General features: G+C 39.0%; 1 protein-coding gene across 1 annotated transcript; it reads right to left on the bottom strand.

Moving 5' to 3' along the window:
- Positions 1-8,975: 8,975 nt before the first annotated feature.
- LOC106597559 (iroquois-class homeodomain protein irx-4-like) lies at positions 8,976-24,756 on the bottom strand. The gene is made up of 4 exons (XM_045711847.1): positions 24,125-24,756; positions 22,361-22,467; positions 18,775-19,085; positions 8,976-9,932 (listed from the first exon to the last, which is right to left on the bottom strand). The coding sequence occupies exons 1-4, from the start codon at positions 24,368-24,370 to the stop codon at positions 9,262-9,264; spliced, it is 1,335 nt and encodes a 444-aa protein (XP_045567803.1). The 5' UTR covers positions 24,371-24,756; the 3' UTR covers positions 8,976-9,261.
- Between the last annotated feature and the right edge of the window lie 116 nt (positions 24,757-24,872).

The following is a 24,872-nucleotide window of genomic DNA, read 5'->3' as shown; positions in this document are numbered from 1 at the left end:
GTCATTTAAGCAGGCTACCGTAGTGCCACGGGTCAGTAGTCATTTAAGCAGGCTACCGTAGTGCCACGGGTCAGTAGTCATTTAAGCAGGCTACCGTAGTGCCACGGGTCAGTAGTCATTTAAGCAGGCTACCGTAGTGCCACGGGTCAGTAGTCATTTAGGCAGGCTACCGTAGTGCCACGGGTCAGTAGTCATTTATGCAGGCTACCGTAGTGCCACGGGTCAGTAGTAATTTAAGCAGGCTACCGTAGTGCCACGGGTCAGTAGTCATTTAGGCAGGTTACCTTGGTGTTCTTGGGCACAGGGACTATGGTGGTCTGCTTGAAACATGTTGGTATTACAGATTCGGTCAGGGACAGGTTGAACATGTCAGTGAAGACACTTGCCAGTTGGTCAGCACATGCTCTGAGTAGACATCCTGGTAATCCGTCTGGCCCTGTGGCCTTGTGAATGTTGACCTGTTTAAAGGTCTTTCTCACATCGGATATGTAGTGGGCGATCACACAGTTGTTCGGAACAGCTTGTAGTCTCATGTATGCTTCAGTGTTGGTTTCCTTGAAACGAGCATAAAAACCATTTAGCTCGTCTGGTAGGTTCGCATCACTCGGCAGCTCTAGTCTAGTCTTTAGCAAGGTGCGGATGTTGCCTGTAATCCATGGCTTCTGGTTGGGATATGTACGTACGGTCACTATGGGGACGATGTTGTCGATGCACTTATTGATGAAGCCGGTGACTGAGGTGGTATACTCCTCAATGCCATTGGATGAATCACGAAAAAGATTTAAGTCAGTGCTAGCAAAACAGTAGACTTGTTTACGTGCTGCTGTGCGGTTTGTTGCTAATGTTTCTTTGCTACCTGCCAGCTTTACGGTTATTAATTTTTAATGACCTTTTTATATTTTTTATTTTTCCCTCGCTCTACTTTTTTTCATTCAACTTTTTCACCCCGGACTCTTTATCTGGACACGGTTCTACACGACCTCCACCAGCCGACACTAAGTAGTAACATTAACATTATACCTTCTAATTGCAGTCGCTGTACTCATAATATACAGGAGAACGATTGCCTTATGGCGAGGACAACCATACTGCAAGCCCAGCTTCAGACGCAATCGTTAGGCAAGGGTAATGCTAGGCATCCCTCGTGGGACAACTTCCAGTGAAACTGGAGGGCGAGCAATTCAAATAAATAATCATAAAATTATGGATATTAAACATTTAGGAATATACACGTGTCTTATATCAGTTAAAAGCTTAAATTCTTCTTAATCTAACTGCACTGTCAGATTTACAACAGGCTTTACATCAAAATCATGCCATGCGATTGTTTGAGGACAGCGCCACACATCAAAATATTTTTCAACAGGGACAGGTTTCATAAATTCACAAATAGCGATTAAATATTCACTTACTTCTTGAAAATCTTGAGCGTCAGCTGTCAGAGCAGCTTACCGATCATTGCACCTGTACACAGCCCATCTGTAAACAGCCCACCAAACTACCTCATCCCCATATCGATATTTTTTTATGCTCTTTTGCACCCCAGTATCTCTTCTTGCACATCATCATCTGCACATCTATCACTCCAGTGTTAATGCTAAATTGTAAATATTTCGCCACTATGGCCTATATATTGCCTTACCTCAAATCAAAATCAAATCAAATTTTATTTGTCACATACACATGGTTAGCAGATGTTAATGCGAGTGTAGCGAAATGCTTCTAGTTCTCACCATGCAGTAATATCTAACAAGTAATCTAACAATTTCATAACAACTACCTTATACACACAAGTGTAAAGGAATGAATAAGAATATGTACATAAAGATATATGAATGAGCGATGGCCGAACGGCATAGGCAAGACAGGGTAGATGGTATAGCGAGGAGTATATACATATGAGATGAGTAATGTAGCGTATGTAAACATTATATAAAGTGGCATTGATTAAAGTGGCTAGTGATACATTTATTTCATCAATTTTTCATTATTAAAGTGGCTTGAGATGAGTCAGTATGTTGGCAGCAGCCACTCAATGTTAGTGATGGCTGTTTAACAGTCTGATGGCCTTGAGATAGAAGCTGTTTTTCAGTCTCTCGGTTCCAGCTTTGATGCACCTGTACTGACCTCTCCTTCTGGATGGTAGCGGGGTGAACAGGCAGTGGCTCGGGTGGTTGTTGTCCTTGATGATCTTTTTGGCCTTCCTGTGACATCGGGTGCTGTAGGTGTCCTGGAGGGCAGGTAGTTTGCCCCCGGTGATGCGTTGTGCAGACCTCACTACCCTTGGTGAGTTGACGTTGCTCTTATATCCAATAGTTCCTCCCTAATCTTACTACATTTGCACACACTGTATATATATTTATATATTGTGTTATTGACTGTACGTTTGTCTATTGTCTATCCCATGTGTAACTCTGTGTTGTTGTTTGTGTCACACAGCTTTGCTTTATCTTGGCCAGGTCGCAGTTGTAAATGAGAACTTGTTCTCAACTGGCCTACCTGGTTAACCTCTCTTGGGTATGTAGGACGTGACCGTCCCACCTGCGGGACACACTATTCAACAGCCAATGAAATAGCAGGGCGGCAAATTCAAAACAACCAAAATCTCATAATTAAAATTCCTCAAACATACAAGTATTATACACCATTTTATAGCTTTACTTCTTGTTAATCCAGCCACAGTGTCTGATTTCAAAAAGGCTTTACAGTGAAAGAAAACCATATGATTATGTTAGGTCAGCGCCTATACACAAAAAAACACAGCCATTTTCCAGCCAAAGAGAGGAGTCACAAAAACCAGAAATACAGCTAAAATTAAGCACTAACCTTTGATGATCTTCATCAGATGGCACTCATAGGACTTCATGTTACACAATACCTGTATGTTTTGCTCGATAAAGTTCATATTTATATCCAAAAAACCCATTTTACATTGGCTCGTAATGTTCAGAAATGTTTTTCCTTCAAAAACTTCCGGTGAATGAGCACATTAATTTATAGAAATACTCATCATAAACGTTGATAAAATATTAAATTGTTATTCAAAGAATTATAGATAAACATCTCCTTAATGCAACCGCTGTGACAGATTTCAAAAAAGCTTCACGGGGGAAAGCACACTTAATCTGAGTACTGCGCTCAGAAAACAACAGCAGGCAAATACAGATACCCGCCATTTTGGAGTCATCTAAAATCATAAATAGCATTATAAATATTCACTTTCCTTTGATGATCTTCATCAGAATCCACTCCCAGGAATCCCAGTTCCACAATAAATGTTGTTTTGTTCGATAAAGTCCATCATTTGTGTCCAAATACCTCCTTGTTGTTTACGCGTTCAGTAAGCTACTCCAAATGTAGGAAGCGCGCCAAAAATTTCACAACGAAAAGTCAAAAATAGTTCTATTTACGTTCGTAGAAACATGTCACACAATGTATAGCATCAATCTTTAGGGCCTTTTTAACATAAAACTTCAATAATATTCCAACCGGACGATTCCAATGTCTTGACAAATGTAATGGAACACAGCTACCTCTCACATGAATGCGCGCCAATGAACGTGCGCCTTTGCTGAGTCAACAAATTCCAACGTCCTTTGTTCGCTCTCTGTTCACCATAGAAGCCTCAAACAACTTTCTGAAGACTGTTGACATCTAGTGGAAGCCTCAGGAAGTGCAAAATGAACCCTAAGTCACTGTGTGTTAGATAGGCAATCACTTGAAAAAAACTCCAGCCTCAGATTTCCCACTTCCTGGTTGGATTTTTCTCAGGGTTTTGCCTGCCATATGAGTTCTGTTATACTCACAGACATCATTCAAACAGTTTTAGAAGCTTCAGAGTGTTTTCTATCCAAATCTACTAATAATAGGCATATCCTACCTTCTGAGCCTGAGTAGCAGGCAGTTTAATTTGGGCACGTCTTTCATCTGGACGTCAAAATACTGCCCCCTACCCTAGAGAAGTTAAATAAAGGTGAAATAAAAATAAATAAAAAAACTGGGTCTGCAGTATGGGCTCTGGGCTGATAGGACACTAACAGGGTCTGCAGTATGGGCTCTGGGCTGATAGGACACTAACAGGGTCTGCAGTATGGGCTCTGGGCTGATAGGACACTAACAGGGTCTGCAGCACGGGCTCTGGGCTGATAGGACACTAACAGGGTCTGCAGTATGGGCTCTGGGCTGATAGGACACTAACAGGGTCTGCAGCACGGGCTCTGGGCTGATAGGACACTAACAGGGTCTGCAGCACGGGCTCTGGGCTGATTGGACACTAACAGGGTCTGCAGCACGGGCTCTGGGCTGATAGGGCACTAACAGGGTCTGCAGCATAGGCTCTGGGCTCTGGGTTCTGGGTTCTGGGCTCTGGGTTCTGGGCTCTGGGCTCTGGGCTCTGGGCTCTGGGCTCTGGGTTCTGGGCTCTGGTCTCTGGGCTCTGGGCTCTGGGCTCTGGGCTCTGGGTTCTGGGCTCTGGGCTCTGGGCTCTGGGCTCTGGGTTCTGGGCTCTGGTCTGAATGGCTACTAGTACAGTCTGTTGAGGACATATTTGTCACGTCTAACTGTTGACTGCCGTCTCTCCCTTCAGTCCAACTCTCTCTAACCCTTTAACCATCTGATTGTCTAACCATCTGATATCTAACCCTTTAACCATCTGATATCTAACCAGCTAATATCTAACCATCTCATATCTAACCATCTGATATCTAACCAGCTAATATCTAACCAGCTAATATCTAACCATCTCATATCTAACCATCTGATATCTAACCATCTGATATCTAACCATCTCATATCTAACCCTTTAACCATCTGATATCTAACCATCTCATATCTAACCCTATAACCATCTCATATCTAACCATCTCATATCTAACCATCTCATATCTAACCATCTCCTATCTAACCATCTCCTATCTAACCATCTCCTATCTAACCATCTCATATCTAACCAGCTGATATCTAACCAGCTGATATCTAACCATCTGATATCTAACCAGCTAATATCTAACCATCTGTTATCTAACCAGCTAATATCTAACCATCTGATATCTAACCATCTCATATCTAACCCTATAACCATCTGATATCCGACCATCTCATATCTAACCATCTGATATCTAACCAGCTAATATCTAACCATATGATATCTAACCATCTCATATCTAACCATCTCATATCTAACCCTATAACCATCTGATATCTAACCATCTGATATCTAACCATCTCATATCTAACCATCTCATATCTAACCCTATAACCATCTCATATCTAACCATCTCCTATCTAACCATCTCATATCTAACCAGCTGATATCTAACCATCTCATATCTAACCAGCTAATATCTAACCATCTGATATCTAACCATCTCATATCTAACCCTATAACCATCTGATATCTAACCATCTCATATCTAACCATCTGATATCTAACCAGCTAATATCTAACCATCTCATATCTAACCAGCTGATATCTAACCAGCTGATATCTAACCAGCTAATATCTAACCATCTGATATCTAACCATCTCATATCTAACCCTATAACCATCTGATATCTAACCAGCTGATATCTAACCAGCTAATATCTAACCATCTGATATCTAATCAGCTAATATCTAACCATCTGATATCTAACCATCTCATATCTAACCATCTCATATCTAACCCTATAACCATCTGATATCTAACCATCTCATATCTAACCATCTGATATCTAATCAGCTAATATCTAACCATCTCATATCTAACCATCTCATATCTAACCATCTCATATCTAACCCTATAACCATCTGATATCTAACCATCTCATATCTAACCATCTCATATCTAACCATCTCATATCTAACCCTATAACCATCTCATATCTAACCCTATAACCATCTCATATCTAACCATCTCATATCTAACCATCTCATATCTAACCCTATAACCATCCCATATCTAACCATCTCATATCTAACCCTATAACCAGCTAATATCTCTTTCCAGTTCATTCTCTCGCCATCTCTAAATAAGGAACATTTTGACCAACTCATGGAGGACAGTCGAAGTGGAGGAAGTATTTGGGGGCTCTGATTATTCCCCTCTGAGCCTTTGTAATGTGTTTATTGTGATGATCTGTGTGTTTTTTGGAGCAGTTGGAATAAAGACGCGTTTCCGGTGAACATACATTCAACAAAAAAGTCTCGCAGTCTTCCTCTTCATTAAATATTTTCTCAAACCCCTTTTTGCACACTTAATTCCAGAAAATCGAATTAATAGATTAAAAGGTAAATTAAAGTAGCAATCAATCAATCAATCAATCAATCAATCAAATGAATTTATAAAGCCCTTTTTATATCAGCCGATGTCACAAAGTGCTATACAGAAACACACTCATTATTGCGAGTGTAATGATGTGTAAATATATTTATGACTGTCGTATTAATGTGATCTGTGTTCTCTGGGGAGACAGTGTGTCGGCGCAAACATTTCTGGACCAAATTTCCTGAATCCTGAGAATATTTTGAAACATTTTCATCATTAATACATCGTCCGATCTGTTTTTATTTGTACTCTATTCATACACATACAGCATATTATACAGCTATAAGAAACAGACGGGTCCTATTTGTTTCAGTTATACACCACAGCGTCAGGGAATCAGTTGATCCTCAAATTAAGTGAATACATCTCCTGGTCCGTAATTTATGTTGTCTACAAATTATCCTTGACATTGTGGTCTCAACTGTAATTACACTATAGATAAGAAATACATTATTTCAAACATCCACAATATAATATTTCTAAAAGGACCGTTTGCTTACTTGTGTTCCTCAGACGTTAGACAGACCTACGGTATATGTCTGCTCTTATTTGTCCCTAATAATTTCTACATTCGATGATAAGCTATTTGATTATAATGTGTGTCTGGAGGCACCTTGGGCTTACATCTTATTTAAGTTTTAAACCTCTAATAGGTAACGTTTAAGTGTCGTTTAACTGGGGCTGCTCTTCTCCTCCGTCTTATTTCCCAGTTAATGCGTTGTGTCAAAGTCTATTACCTCTGCTGGACGGCGACGTCCCTTAAGTTGAAAAAAGCCTCTCGGAACCATCAGCAGAGGGCTGCAGGTCGATAAAGCTTTTAGATTTGGAGATGTTTTCTGGGAGCCCGTTTCCTGCGGCTAAGAGTTGTTAATGGAGCTGAAGGAATTATCTTATGACTCTGAGTCTGACAGTAGTTTATTTCCTGGGTCCTGCTCCCCTGTCGAAGCGGAATATGCTCCTGTCAAACCCGCTTAATGAAAAGCAACGCGTCGCTGATTACACTTTTATTTGGTCTCTATGTAGAAAGCAGCGCTGCTAATTTACCCTCCGCTCCTCTGTGTGTTTGAATTCGCTACGGATGAATGATTTGGTCTGCCTGTTAAAAAACATTTCCCTCTCTCTCCCCTCTCTCTCTCTTTCTGCTGAAATAGAAAAGGGAAATAGCCACTTTGGTGAAAAAGATCAGTAGAATTGTCCTCAATATTATTATCTTACAAATATGAATTGATCTTTCAGTTTATCGGTGACCAATTGTAAAATCTGTAGCCTATTTTTTTATTTTATATTTGACACAAATCTCGAAAGCATCTTGTTTCCCATGTGCTCATTGAAATGAAGACATCATACCTGTTTTAGTCCCTAAAATAAAATGAATAACATGCTTGTTAAATGTTACCACCAAGTCACATTGCTGTCTCTTGTATTTCAGTTGCTATTGAATTGTAAAGGCCTGTTGTGTTTCGGTATAACGTCAACTTCTCTATCCTGCTACAGTATCAATATGGTGCTGGAGGTAAAACTGGTCTGGCAGAACAAATAAAAACATCCAGACGGGATAAATACTTTGTCCAGCCGGCAGCTCTGTTCTCCTTGTTCCAGGGAAGATCTCAATCGTTTGGCTTCACATTAAAACGCCTCATCTCTCTCGGAGCAGCTTTCTCTCTGAGGGGTTCTTCCCCTCTCAGGCCCGCTGTCCCCCAGGATCTCACACAGGCCATTACTGTCAAGTACCCTCCACTCTTTATTTTTGCCCTTTTATCTAGAACAACTAATTCAGGTTCCGTTGCCCTTTTCACTCCAAGACGTGTCTTCTGGTAAAGCCCTTCAGCAGGCGGCTGAGAGCACTCAGCATGGAGGGGTTCGTGTCTGGATGAAAACTTGACTCCAGATGATCTCGGCTGTTGCCAATATTAGCGGCCACATGGAATAAGTGAGCCCTCTTCCAGCTGGATCAGAGATCAAAGATCATGTTTAGATGTCTCCATCATATTATCAGGAGGAGTGGAGATCGATAGTCTGACAGAGCTATGAAGCAATATATCCCAATTATAGGCTGTTTATGGCGGAGTAATAAGCCACATCTCCCGCCAGCTGGTATTAATGTTGAAGGCTCTTTCTCTCTCTCTCTCTCTCTCTCTCCCTCTCTCTCTCTCTCTCTCTCCCTCTCCCAACCCCCTGTCACTGTGAGAGAGGAGACGTTGACTGACTCAAAAACTACATTTATGATTATAGATTTAACAGCTTTAAAAAACATAACGTTTTATGTACTGTCAGTCATTATTGGCTTGAATTCTGCGTGTTTGAAGAAATAGGTCCCTGTGAATAGGCCTATAAAGCAACACTTGCTAGAAAGATATGGTAAACATTATATTTCTCTACTTCCGACGATCTCTTAACGGCGACAAAAGCAAATGAAAAGATAGGATAAGCTAAAGATAAGGCCACGAAGACGCAAAGATCATTTTGTTATCGCAAATTCGAAAACGTTATAGCCTATAATTTCAGGACATTGGACAGCGACCAGCATTGACGCAATCTGACCACAATCTCATCAGAAACCGACGTTTTATTTGTGAACAAACTTGAAACTCCTTCAATTTTAGGAGAACTGGTGATTTGTGACTTTTTTCTTTCATCAGTGATACTCACAAACCATCGATTAATGACGGCTGCTTTTTAAAGAATGTTTAATAGAAATTATTAACATCTGCATGCTATAAGAAAAATAATAACGTAAAAAAAAACATATTTATAATGTTAACTGTCAGTTATACATTTAGATACAGTAGATTGTAGGCAGGCCTACGTGCTTTTTTTAACGAAATAGCAATACGCTCAAACGAATCCTGTTTGGAAGTTTCACCAGTGAAATGCCAATATAATTACGTAAATATATCCTTGCAACAACAAAAAAAGTAACCCCCACAGAATAATAAACTAAAGCAGGTTTGGTGTGTTAAGAGCAGAAGTGTTTGTTGACAGGTTTAGGGAAATTCATATTGTCCTTCGTGGAGTCTTGGTGCTGTAGAGACGGAAGTCCTTTGACGCTCCCAACAGAACGTTCCAGAGCGTCCGTCTCTAGTATCGAACCCTTGGTGGTCGTGGTCCATGAGACCGTGGTGTTGGTAAGGGCCTGGTTCAAAGTACTGTGTCTGAACAACGGGTCGTGGAAAACCCCATCCACCCAGTTTCTGAGAGTTGTAACGGGAGAGTCCTGCCGTCTGTCTAGAACCGTGATAGGGGAGGAGACGGCCGGAGAGGCGGGCAGGCCCGGCTGAGGCTGACATCTCAACATACAGGACGGGTACTCCGCCTGGTTCAGAGACGTGGCCGTCTGGGCCAACGACCATATCCGTGGTTTGCCGTCCAGTATCTGTTGTTGGTAACAAGCTTTCCCCTGCCGGCTGTCGCAGCCGTCTGGTGAGGTTTTACTGAGCTGCTGCTCCCCGCCCAGGGACACGGGTATGCTGATCTTTAAAGATGTGTCCTTCAGATGCTCGTCCGAACAGTCAGTAGTCGTCATGTGAGTGTTCATGAGGTACCGGTGTTTGAGCTCGCACTCCGAGCTCTCTGATTCTATCAGGTCGAAGTCGTCCAGGTCACTCAGCGCGAGATCTTTATCTTTCTCTGGAAATGAACAGACATGAGACATCAGCGATAAGAGGGGAATCAAACTCTAATAAAAGTATCACTGTTAATGTAATTTAAGCATTTAGCATCACATTATTGAAAGGAGCTTTGGCCTAGCAGATATGCCTATTCAAAGAAGTTGAGGTAGAAGTCCATGCAGTTTCATAGCACTTTGCATTACAGCAGAATAACTGGGTAATAACATGGTAACATTGTGGTAACTAGATGAATGTGTATCTTGTGCATTCAAGCTTTTGAGTTCACTTTTTAATGTATCTAAAAAACATCCTAAAGCAGCCCAAAGTTGTTTCATTTCCATTCGGCCATTAGGCCATTTCCATGATACATTTAGGTTCATACTTCCTCTGGTAAAGGACTATTCCACTGTTAATGTGATGCATAAAGGGCAGCAGGTAGCCTAGTGGTTAGAGTGGAGGGGCAGCAGGTAGCCTAGTGGTTAGAGCGGAGGGGCAGCAGGTACCCTAGTGGTTAGAGCGGAGGGGCGGCAGGTAGCCTAGTGGTTAGAGTGGAGGGGGCAGCAGGTAGCCTAGTGGTTAGAGCGGAGGGGCGGCAGGTAGCCTAGTGGTTAGAGTGGAGGGGGCAGCAGGTAGCCTAGTGGTTAGAGTGGAGGGGCAGCAGGTAGCCTAGTGGTTAGAGTGGAGGGGCGGCAGGTAGCCTAGTGGTTAGAGTGGAGGGGCGGCAGGTAGCCTAGTGGTTAGAGTGGAGGGGCGGCAGGTAGCCTAGTGGTTAGAGTGTAGGGCCGGCAGGTAGCCTAGTGGTTAGAGTGGAGGGGCGGCAGGTAGCCTAGTGGTTAGAGTGGAGGGGCGGCAGGTAGCCTAGTGGTTAGAGTGGAGGGGCGGCAGGTAGCCTAGTGGTTAGAGTGGAGGGGCGGCAGGTAGCCTAGTGGTTAGAGTGGAGGGGCGGCAGGTAGCCTAGTGGTTAGAGTGGAGGGGCGGCAGGTAGCCTAGTGGTTAGAGTGGAGGGGCGGCAGGTAGCCTAGTGGTTAGAGTGGAGGGCCGGCAGGTAGCCTAGTGGTTAGAGTGTAGGGCCGGCAGGTAGCCTAGTGGTTAGAGTGGAGGGGCGGCAGGTAGCCTAGTGGTTAGAGTGGAGGGGCGGCAGGTAGCCTAGTGGTTAGAGTGGAGGGGCGGCAGGTAGCCTAGTGGTTAGAGTGGAGGGGCGGCAGGTAGCCTAGTGGTTAGAGTGGAGGGGCGGCAGGTAGCCTAGTGGTTAGAGTGGAGGGGCGGCAGGTAGCCTAATGGTTAGAGTGCTGGACAAGTAACCGAAAGGTTGCAAGATCGAATCCCCGTCATTGTAAATAAGAATTTGTTCTTAAATGACTTGCCTTGATAAAAAGAACCAGGACTATTCACCTGTTAGTGTGTTACATAAAGAACCAGGACTATTCACCTGTTAGTGTGTTACATAAAGAACCAGGACTATTCACCTGTTAGTGTGTTACATAAAGAACCAGGACTATTCACCTGTTAGTGTGTTACATAAAGAACCAGGACTATTCACCTGTTAGTGTGTTACATAAAGAACCAGGACTATTCACCTGTTAGTGTGTTACATAAAGAACCAGGACTATTCACCTGTTAGTGTGTTACATAAAGAACCAGGACTATTCACCTGTTAGTGTGTTACATAAAGAACCAGGACTATTCACCTGTTAGTGTGTTACATAAAGAACCAGGACTATTCACCTGTTAGTGTGTTACATAAAGAACCAGGACTATTCACCTGTTAGTGTGTTACATAAAGAACCAGGACTATTCACCTGTTAGTGTGTTACATAAAGAACCAGGACTATTCACCTGTTAGTGTGTTACATAAAGAACCAGGACTATTCACCTGTTAGTGTGTTACATAAAGAACCAGGACTATTCAACTGTTAATTTGTTACATAAAGAACCAGGACTATTCACCTGTTAGTGTGTTACATAAAGAACCAGGACTATTCACCTGTTAGTGTGTTACATAAAGAACCAGGACTATTCACCTGTTAGTGTGTTACATAAAGAACCAGGACTATTCACCTGTTAGTGTGTTACATAAAGAACCAGGACTATTCACCTGTTAGTGTGTTACATAAAGAACCAGGACTATTCACCTGTTAGTGTGTTACATAAAGAACCAGGACTATTCACCTGTTAGTGTGTTACATAAAGAACCAGGACTATTCACCTGTTAGTGTTACATAAAGAACCAGGACTATTCACCTGTTAGTGTGTTACATAAAGAACCAGGACTATTCACCTGTTAGTGTTTTACATAAAGAACCAGGACTATTCACCTGTTAGTGTGTTACATAAAGAACCAGGACTATTCACCTGTTAGAGTGTTACATAAAGAACCAGGACTATTCACTTGTTAGAGTGTTACATAAAGAACCAGGACTATTCACCTGTTAGTGTGTTACATAAAGAACCAGGACTATTCACCTGTTAGTGTGTTACATAAAGAACCAGGACTATTCACCTGTTAGTGTGTTACATAAAGAACCAGGACTATTCACCTGTTAGTGTGTTACATAAAGAACCAGGACTATTCACCTGTTAGTGTTTTACATAAAGAACCAGGACTATTCACCTGTTAGTGTGTTACATAAAGAACCAGGACTATTCACCTGTTAGTGTGTTACATAAAGAACCAGGACTATTCACCTGTTAGTGTGTTACATAAAGAACCAGGACTATTCACCTGTTAGTGTGTTACATAAAGAACCAGGACTATTCACCTGTTAGTGTGTTACATAAAGAACCAGGACTATTCACCTGTTAGTGTGTTACATAAAGAACCAGGACTATTCACCTGTTAGTGTGTTACATAAAGAACCAGGACTATTCACCTGTTAGTGTGTTACATAAAGAACCAGGACTATTCACCTGTTAGTGTGTTACATAAAGAACCAGGACTATTCACCTGTTAGTGTGTTACATAAAGAACCAGGACTATTCACCTGTTAGTGTGTTACATAAAGAACCAGGACTATTCACCTGTTAGTGTGTTACATAAAGAACCAGGACTATTCACCTGTTAGTGTGTTACATAAAGAACCAGGACTATTCACCTGTTAGTGTGTTACATAAAGAACCAGGACTATTCACCTGTTAGTTTGTTACATAAAGAACCAGGACTATTCACCTGTTAGTGTGTTACATAAAGAACCAGGACTATTCACCTGTTAGTGTGTTACATAAAGAACCAGGACTATTCACCTGTTAGTGTGTTACATAAAGAACCAGGACTATTCACCTGTTAGTGTGTTACATAAAGAACCAGGACTATTCACCTGTTAGTGTGTTACATAAAGAACCAGGACTATTCACCTGTTAGTGTGTTACATAAAGAACCAGGACTATTCACCTGTTAGTGTGTTACATAAAGAACCAGGACTATTCACCTGTTAGTGTGTTACATAAAGAACCAGGACTATTCACCTGTTAGTGTGTTACATAAAGAACCAGGACTATTCACCTGTTAGTGTGTTACATAAAGAACCAGGACTATTCACCTGTTAGTGTGTTACATAAAGAACCAGGACTATTCACCTGTTAGTGTGTTACATAAAGAACCAGGACTATTCACCTGTTAGTGTGTTACATAAAGAACCAGGACTATTCACCTGTTAGTGTGTTACATAAAGAACCAGGACTATTCACCTGTTAGTGTGTTACATAAAGAACCAGGACTATTCACCTGTTAGTGTGTTACATAAAGAACCAGGACTATTCACCTGTTAGTGTGTTACATAAAGAACCAGGACTATTCACCTGTTAGTGTGTTACATAAAGAACCAGGACTATTCACCTGTTAGTGTGTTACATAAAGAACCAGGACTATTCACCTGTTAGTGTGTTACATAAAGAACCAGGACTATTCACCTGTTAGTGTGTTACATAAAGAACCAGGACTATTCACCTGTTAGTGTGTTACATAAAGAACCAGGACTATTCACCTGTTAGTGTGTTACATAAAGAACCAGGACTATTCACCTGTTAGTGTGTTACATAAAGAACCAGGACTATTCACCTGTTAGTGTGTTACATAAAGAACCAGGACTATTCACCTGTTAGTGTGTTACATAAAGAACCAGGACTATTCACCTGTTAGTGTGTTACATAAAGAACCAGGACTATTCACCTGTTAGTGTGTTACATAAAGAACCAGGACTATTCACCTGTTAGTGTGTTACATAAAGAACCAGGACTATTCACCTGTTAGTGTGTTACATAAAGAACCAGGACTATTCACCTGTTAGTGTGTTACATAAAGAACCAGGACTATTCACCTGTTAGTGTGTTACATAAAGAACCAGGACTATTCACCTGTTAGTGTGTTACATAAAGAACCAGGACTATTCACCTGTTAGTGTGTTACATAAAGAACCAGGACTATTCACCTGTTAGTGTGTTACATAAAGAACCAGGACTATTCACCTGTTAGTGTGTTACATAAAGAACCAGGACTATTCACCTGTTAGTGTGTTACATAAAGAACCAGGACTATTCACCTGTTAGTGTGTTACATAAAGAACCAGGACTATTCACCTGTTAGTGTGTTACATAAAGAACCAGGACTATTCACCTGTTAGTGTGTTACATAAAGAACCAGGACTATTCACCTGTTAGTGTGTTACATAAAGAACCAGGACTATTCACCTGTTAGTGTGTTACATAAAGAACCAGGACTATTCACCTGTTAGTGTGTTACATAAAGAACCAGGACTATTCACCTGTTAGTGTGTTACATAAAGAACCAGGACTATTCACCTGTTAGTGTGTTACATAAAGAACCAGGACTATTCACCTGTTAGTGTGTTACATAAAGAACCAGGACTATTCACCTGTTAGTGTGTTACATAAAGAACCAGGACTATTCACCTGTTAGTGTGTTACATAAAGAACCAGGACTATTCACCTGTTAGTGTGTTACATAAAGAACCAGGACTATTCACCTGTTAGTGTGTTACATAAAGAACCAGGACTATTCACCTGTTAGTGTGTTACATAAAGAACCAGGACTATTCACCTGTTAGTGTGTTACATAAAGAACCAGGACTATTCACCTGTTAGTGTGTTACATAAAGAACCAGGACTATTCACCTGTTAGTGTGTTACATAAAGAACCAGGACTATTCACCTGTTAGTGTGTTACATAAAGAACCAGGACTATTCACCTGTTAGTGTGTTACATAAAGAACCAGGACTATTCACCTGTTAGTGTGTTACATAAAGAACCAGGACTATTCACCTGTTAGTGTGTTACATAAAGAACCAGGACTATTCACCTGTTAGTGTGTTACATAAAGAACCAGGACTATTCACCTGTTAGTGTGTTACATAAAGAACCAGGACTATTCACCTGTTAGTGTGTTACATAAAGAACCAGGACTATTCACCTGTTAGTGTGTTACATAAAGAACCAGGACTATTCACCTGTTAGTGTGTTACATAAAGAACCAGGACTATTCACCTGTTAGTGTGTTACATAAAGAACCAGGACTATTCACCTGTTAGTGTGTTACATAAAGAACCAGGACTATTCACCTGTTAGTGTGTTACATAAAGAACCAGGACTATTCACCTGTTAGTGTGTTACATAAAGAACCAGGACTATTCACCTGTTAGTGTGTTACATAAAGAACCAGGACTATTCACCTGTTAGTGTGTTACATAAAGAACCAGGACTATTCACCTGTTAGTGTGTTACATAAAGAACCAGGACTATTCACCTGTTAGTGTGTTACATAAAGAACCAGGACTATTCACCTGTTAGTGTGTTACATAAAGAACCAGGACTATTCACCTGTTAGTGTGTTACATAAAGAACCAGGACTATTCACCTGTTAGTGTGTTACATAAAGAACCAGGACTATTCACCTGTTAGTGTGTTACATAAAGAACCAGGACTATTCACCTGTTAGTGTGTTACATAAAGAACCAGGACTATTCACCTGTTAGTGTGTTACATAAAGAACCAGGACTATTCACCTGTTAGTGTGTTACATAAAGAACCAGGACTATTCACCTGTTAGTGTGTTACATAAAGAACCAGGACTATTCACCTGTTAGTGTGTTACATAAAGAACCAGGACTATTCACCTGTTAGTGTGTTACATAAAGAACCAGGACTATTCACCTGTTAGTGTGTTACATAAAGAACCAGGACTATTCACCTGTTAGTGTGTTACATAAAGAACCAGGACTATTCACCTGTTAGTGTGTTACATAAAGAACCAGGACTATTCACCTGTTAGTGTGTTACATAAAGAACCAGGACTATTCACCTGTTAGTGTGTTACATAAAGAACCAGGACTATTCACCTGTTAGTGTGTTACATAAAGAACCAGGACTATTCACCTGTTAGTGTGTTACATAAAGAACCAGGACTATTCACCTGTTAGTGTGTTACATAAAGAACCAGGACTATTCACCTGTTAGTGTGTTACATAAAGAACCAGGACTATTCACCTGTTAGTGTGTTACATAAAGAACCAGGACTATTCACCTGTTAGTGTGTTACATAAAGAACCAGGACTATTCACCTGTTAGTGTGTTACATAAAGAACCAGGACTATTCACCTGTTAGTGTGTTACATAAAGAACCAGGACTATTCACCTGTTAGTGTGTTACATAAAGAACCAGGACTATTCACCTGTTAGTGTGTTACATAAAGAACCAGGACTATTCACCTGTTAGTGTGTTACATAAAGAACCAGGACTATTCACCTGTTAGTGTGTTACATAAAGAACCAGGACTATTCACCTGTTAGTGTGTTACATAAAGAACCAGGACTATTCACCTGTTAGTGTGTTACATAAAGAACCAGGACTATTCACCTGTTAGTGTGTTACATAAAGAACCAGGACTATTCACCTGTTAGTGTGTTACATAAAGAACCAGGACTATTCACCTGTTAGTGTGTTACATAAAGAACCAGGACTATTCACCTGTTAGTGTGTTACATAAAGAACCAGGACTATTCACCTGTTAGTGTGTTACATAAAGAACCAGGACTATTCACCTGTTAGTGTGTTACATAAAGAACCAGGACTATTCACCTGTTAGTGTGTTACATAAAGAACCAGGACTATTCACCTGTTAGTGTGTTACATAAAGAACCAGGACTATTCACCTGTTAGTGTGTTACATAAAGAACCAGGACTATTCACCTGTTAGTGTGTTACATAAAGAACCAGGACTATTCACCTGTTAGTGTGTTACATAAAGAACCAGGACTATTCACCTGTTAGTGTGTTACATAAAGAACCAGGACTATTCACCTGTTAGTGTGTTACATAAAGAACCAGGACTATTCACCTGTTAGTGTGTTACATAAAGAACCAGGACTATTCACCTGTTAGTGTGTTACATAAAGAACCAGGACTATTCACCTGTTAGTGTGTTACATAAAGAACCAGGACTATTCACCTGTTAGTGTGTTACATAAAGAACCAGGACTATTCACCTGTTAGTGTGTTACATAAAGAACCAGGACTATTCACCTGTTAGTGTGTTACATAAAGAACCAGGACTATTCACCTGTTAGTGTGTTACATAAAGAACCAGGACTATTCACCTGTTAGTGTGTTACATAAAGAACCAGGACTATTCACCTGTTAGTGTGTTACATAAAGAACCAGGACTATTCACCTGTTAGTGTGTTACATAAAGAACCAGGACTATTCACCTGTTAGTGTGTTACATAAAGAACCAGGACTATTCACCTGTTAGTGTGTTACATAAAGAACCAGGACTATTCACCTGTTAGTGTGTTACATAAAGAACCAGGACTATTCACCTGTTAGTGTGTTACATAAAGAACCAGGACTATTCACCTGTTAGTGTGTTACATAAAGAACCAGGACTATTCACCTGTTAGTGTGTTACATAAAGAACCAGGACTATTCACCTGTTAGTGTGTTACATAAAGAACCAGGACTATTCACCTGTTAGTGTGTTACATAAAGAACCAGGACTATTCACCTGTTAGTGTGTTACATAAAGAACCAGGACTATTCACCTGTTAGTGTGTTACATAAAGAACCAGGACTATTCACCTGTTAGTGTGTTACATAAAGAACCAGGACTATTCACCTGTTAGTGTGTTACATAAAGAACCAGGACTATTCACCTGTTAGTGTGTTACATAAAGAACCAGGACTATTCACCTGTTAGTGTGTTACATAAAGAACCAGGACTATTCACCTGTTAGTGTGTTACATAAAGAACCAGGACTATTCACCTGTTAGTGTGTTACATAAAGAACCAGGACTATTCACCTGTTAGTGTGTTACATAAAGAACCAGGACTATTCACCTGTTAGTGTGTTACATAAAGAACCAGGACTATTCACCTGTTAGTGTGTTACATAAAGAACCAGGACTATTCACCTGTTAGTGTGTTACATAAAGAACCAGGACTATTCACCTGTTAGTGTGTTACATAAAGAACCAGGACTATTCACCTGTTAGTGTGTTACATAAAGAACCAGGACTATTCACCTGTTAGTGTGTTACATAAAGAACCAGGACTATTCACCTGTTAGTGTGTTACATAAAGAACCAGGACTATTCACCTGTTAGTGTGTTACATAAAGAACCAGGACTATTCACCTGTTAGTGTGTTACATAAAGAACCAGGACTATTCACCTGTTAGTGTGTTACATAAAGAACCAGGACTATTCACCTGTTAGTGTGTTACATAAAGAACCAGGACTATTCACCTGTTAGTGTGTTACATAAAGAACCAGGACTATTCACCTGTTAGTGTGTTACATAAAGAACCAGGACTATTCACCTGTTAGTGTGTTACATAAAGAACCAGGACTGACCATCATCGTTGTTCTCACTGTTGATGTTCTCCTCCTGAGACGCCTCGTCATCCTCATCATATCTCTTCTCATCAGAACCCTTGTTCCTCGGAGGCCACGTCATCTTGTTCTCCTTCTTCAACCTCCTCCTGGCGTTGGCGAACCAGGTGGATACCTGCGTCAGGGTCATCTTAGTAATGATGGCCAACATGATCTTCTCTCCCTTAGTGGGGTAAGGGTTCTTCCTGTGCTCCTGTAGCCAGGCCTTCAGGGTGCTGGTTGTCTCCCGGGTGGCGTTCTTCCTCCTGGTCCCTCCGTCCATACAGCCATATCTAGTAGTGAAGATGTTGTTACAACAATGTCTCTTTGTAACAGTAGGCCTATATATCTATATATAGGGTCCTGTAGCAGAAGAGAGGCAAGATAACAACTCATTGTGTCCTGTCCATTAGAAATGCATAGTGTTGATTCATCCAGCAGTACACTGCAGCCCAACATACCTCCGGGAGCTTTTGCAAAAGAATAATGCCCCTATATGAGTGAGCTCAAGCCCTGCTAGGTGAGTAAACACAGGGCAGCGCTAGGCTAGCTGTCTATCCATCTAGAAGGCTGACTGCTAGGTGAGTAAACACAGGGCACCGCTAGGCTAGCTTAGCTGTCTCTCCATCCAGAAGACTGACTGTTAGGTGAGTAAACACAGGGCAGCGCTAAGCTAGCTTAGCTGTCTCTCCATCCAGAAGACTGACTGCTAGGTGAGTAAACACAGGGCACCGCTAAGCTAGCTTAGCTTTCTCTCCATCCAGAAGACTGACTGCTAGGTGAGTAAACACAGGGCACCGCTAAGCTAGCTTAGCTTTCTCTCCATCCAGAAGACTGACTGCTAGGTGAGTAAACACAGGGCACCGCTAGGCTTGCTGTCTCTCCATCCAGAAGACTGACTGCTAGGTGAGTAAACACAGGGCACCGCTAAGCTAGCTTAGCTTTCTCTCCATCCAGAAAACTGACTGTTAGGTGAGTAAACACAGGGCAGCGCTAAGCTAGCTTAGCTTTCTCTCCATCCAGAAGACTGACTGCTAGGTGAGTAAACACAGGGCAGCACTAGGCTAGCTTAGCTGTCTCTCCATTCAGAGACTGACTGCTAGGTGAGTAAACACAGGGCACCGCTAAGCTAGCTTAGCTTTCTATCCATCCAGAAGACTGACTGCTAGGTGAGTAAACACAGGGCAGCGCTAGGCTAGCTTAGCTGTCTCTCCATTCAGAGACTGACTGCTAGGTGAGTAAACACAGGGCACCGCTAGGCTAGCTTAGCTTTCTCTCCACCCAGAAGACTGACTGTTAGGTGAGTAAACACAGGGCACCGCTAGGCTAGCTTAGCTTTCTCTCCACCCAGAAGACTGGGGAAAACAGACTGGAGAATTGTCTGATTGAGTGTAATGATGCAGCCCCAGGTGAAAGGGCCTAAAGCATTAGTGTAATATTCAGCACTCTGGGTTCTCCTTGAGGCTAAGCCCAGGGATATAACTATATCCAACTTCTCTAGTGGAGTTCATGTAAGCCTATTATACACTTCAATAAGAACAGTTTCGAGTTTGGCAACTCATCAACTAATCCTATGAATTTGATCAGGCATGATATTCGAGACCATATGGAAGCCAGTACTGTAATAGACAGGGTTTTTTTTCTAATAGTTGTTAATTTAGAGGTAAGGTGACTCGTGTCAGTGAACACACATATGAAGGATTGGGAAATGGGCTTCCATTTGACAGAACATTATTATGTGTGTAATGTTGCTAACTCATATTGGTACTGTGCAGAGTAGGATCACACAGATAGTACATCATTATATTATATTACCACTATATTATTATTATTATAATGTACAACATTATATTATATTACCCCTATATTATTATTATTATAATATACAACATTATATTATATTACCACTATATTATTATTATTATTATAATATACAACATTATATTATATTACCCCTATATTATTATTATTATTATAATATACAACATTATATTATATTACCCCTATATTATTATTATTATAATGTACAACATTATATTATATTACCCCTATATTATTATTATTATTATTATAATGTACAACATTATATTATATTACCACTATATTATTATTATTATAATGTACAACATTATATTATATTACCACTATATTATTATTATTATTATAATATACAACATTATATTATATTACCACTATATTATTATTATTATTATAATATACAACATTATATTATATTACCACTATATTATTATTATTATTATTATAATGTACAACATTATATTATATTACCACTATATTATTATTATTATTATAATATACAACATTATATTATATTACCACTATATTATTATTATTATTATTATAATATACAACATTATATTATATTACCCCTATATTATTATTATTATTATTATAATATACAACATTATATTATATTACCCCTATATTATTATTATTATTATTATAATATACATCATTATATTATATTACCCCTATATTATTATTATTATAATATACAACATTATATTATATTACCCCTATATTATTATTATTATTATTATAATATACAACATTATATTATATTACCACTATATTATTATTATTATTATAATATACAACATTATATTATATTACCCCTATATTATTATTATTATTATTATAATATACAACATTATATTATATTACCACTATATTATTATTATTATTATAATATACAACATTATATTATATTACCCCTATATTATTATTATTATTATTATAATATACAACATTATATTATATTACCACTATATTATTATTATTATTATAATATACAACATTATATTATATTACCACTATATTATTATTATTATTATAATATACAACATTATATTATATTACCCCTATATTATTATTATTATTATAATATACAACATTATATTATATTACCCCTATATTATTATTATTATTATTATAATATACAACATTATATTACCCCTATATTATTATTATTATAATATACAACATTATATTATATTACCACTATATTATTATTATTATTATAATATACAACATTATATTATATTACCCCTATATTATTATTATTATAATGTACAACATTATATTATATTACCACTATATTATTATTATTATTATTATAATGTACAACATTATATTATATTACCCCTATATTATTATTATTATTATAATATACAACATTATATTTTATTACCCCTATATTATTATTATTATTATTATTATTATTATTATAATATACAACATTATATTATCCCTATATTATTATTACTATTATGAATATTATTATCATCATTATTATTTGTATTATTATTAATAATACTATTTATTATTATTATGATTGTTATTATTATTACTATGATTGCTATTATTATTACTGTTATCATTATTGTTATTATTATGATTATGATTATTATGGTGAATATTATGATTTCTATGATTATTATTAATATTATTATAATAACCATACCTGTCATATTAGTACTGTGCAAGTGTAAGGTACACAGTTATTATTATTACTATTATATTATTAATATTATTATAGTAACCATACCTGTCGTATTGATAATGTCCCAGAGTGGGGTCAATGGGGTAGTAAGCTGTAGCCTGGGTTATCCCTGCATGCGCGGGCACTGTTGCATCTTTGGTATCGAATGTCCCCTGCAACAAGACAGACTGTCAGTCAGGAAAACGTGACACTATTGACATTAATGGACTGTTATACTTATATATATAATAACATGTATACTGTTTCTTATTAACATGTATACTGTTTCTTATTAACATGTATACTGTTTCTTATATAACATGTATACTGTTTCTTAATAACATGTATACTGTTTCTTATTAACATGTATACTGTTTCTTATTAACATGTATACTGTTTCTTAATAACATGTATACTGTTTCTTAATAACATGTATACTGTTTCTTAATAACATGTATACTGTTTCTTATTAACATGTATACTGTTTCTTATTAACATGTATACTGTTTCTTAATAACATGTATACTGTTTCTTAATAACATGTATATTGTTTCTTATTAACATGTATACTGTTTCTTAATAACATGTATACTGTTTTTAATAATTTCACTCATAAAGTCTAGTGTTCCCATTTCAACACAAACACAATAACAGTAACTAAACATGGTGTTCAATAGCAAAGTCAAGTTATATCTGTGTTATTGTAGGCATTCTAACTAATGAATACAGGGAAACAATGACAGATACATAATCGAGCACACTGCAGTATAAGTTGTAGTAACATTAAAAAAATCCATTCTTAACATAGGTGTCATATTGCAGTTTACAGTACATATTTTCACCTGACACTTTCACTTGCCAAACTCAACATTTTCATTAAAAGTTGCACTTGGCTATTCAGTCATAGCCTGCAGTTGTTTCACCGTGAAGACAGGTTTTGTGCATCAAGAACAGTCAGACCGTGTGCGTAAAGCGGCGTCCTGTGACTGTAGGCTATATGCTATAGATACAGCTCTGTGACTGTAGGCTATATGCTATATAGATACAGCTCTGTGACTGTAGGCTATATGCTATATATATACAGCTCTGTGACTGTAGGCTATATGCTATATATATACAGCTCTGTGACTGTAGGCTATATGCTATATATATATACAGCTCTGTGACTGTAGATTATATGCTATATATATACAGCTCTGTGACTGTAGGCTATATGCTATATATATACAGCTCTGTGACTGTAGGCTATATGCTATATAGATACAGCTCTGTGACTGTAGGCTAAATGCTATATAGATACAGCTCTGTGACTGTAGACTATATGCTATATATACAGCTCTGTGACTGTAGGCTATATGCTATATATACAGCTCTGTGACTGTAGGCTATATGCTATATAGATACAGCTCTGTGACTGTAGGCTATATGCTATATAGATACAAATCTGTGACTGTAGGCTATATGCTATATAGATACAGCTCTGTGACTGTAGGCTGTATGCTATATATATACAGCTCTGTGACTGTAGGCTATATGCTATATAGATACAGCTCTGTGACTGTAGGCTATATGCTATATAGATACAGCTCTGTGACTGTAGGCTATATGCTATATGCTATATATATACAGCTCTGTGACTGTAGGCTATATGCTATATATATACAGCTCTGTGACTGTAGGCTATATATAGATACAGCTCTGTGACTGTAGGCTATATGCTATATAGATACAGCTCTGTGACTATAGGTTACATGCTATAGATACAGCGTCACTGCCATAGAGAGATGAGTAGAATTATTACGATATCATACTATATTATAGTAACCATACCAGCGAGTAGAAAGCGGACGCGTCGGTTCCATAAGTAACGTAATTTCCATAGCCTTGACTCCCGGTGTACGGGTTCCCATACATCCCCAGAGCAGCTGCGGAGCTCAGCTCGTGCCTGGCGGTGGCCAACAACCGGCTCTCGTACACTGGGCAGTAGACCGGCGTCTGGGCGGAGGCGGTCACCCTGGAGTCAGCGCTGCTTCTGCCGCTTGACTCGCAGCAAGTTGTCAAAGAGTTGGTTGTCATGAGGAACTGAAATGCAAGAACATAACAATTTATTTACAACGTACAGTGGGCAATTTTATTAAAGAATACCGTGAATGAGTGGTATTGATGTTTAGGCTAATTGCAAAACAACCCTTTATAATTCAAATATGTAAAATGTTTCCAGATCCCCAAAAGACATGTTATGGATGATTGCCAAAAAGACACCAGTTGGGTTTTCTATCCAGCCCCCGACACAACAGCACCGCACGTCCACAAAACAGGTCGGCATGTGGGATATCAGATGAAAAACATGGCACACGTTCCGAGGTTATTATCTGGCAAAAATCACTTCACGATAGGTCGGACTGCGCCTGGTCCTGGTTACCCTCCTTACCGTTACCGTTCAAAGAGCAGGTATCACGAGCCCTTTACGGTAACATAATACAATTCCGATACAGTGCATTAAAGATACAATGCTGTCTCCTTTCTTGTTGAAAGTGAATCACATGATCAACATTTAATCAATGTAAGAATCAATAGT

The sequence above is a fragment of the Salmo salar genome, unplaced genomic scaffold (genome assembly GCF_905237065.1).
Source record: "Salmo salar unplaced genomic scaffold, Ssal_v3.1, whole genome shotgun sequence".
NCBI lineage: Eukaryota > Metazoa > Chordata > Actinopteri > Salmoniformes > Salmonidae > Salmo > Salmo salar.
Note: the sequence above shows the minus strand (reverse complement) of the source record. Positions and strands in the feature narration are given on the sequence as shown.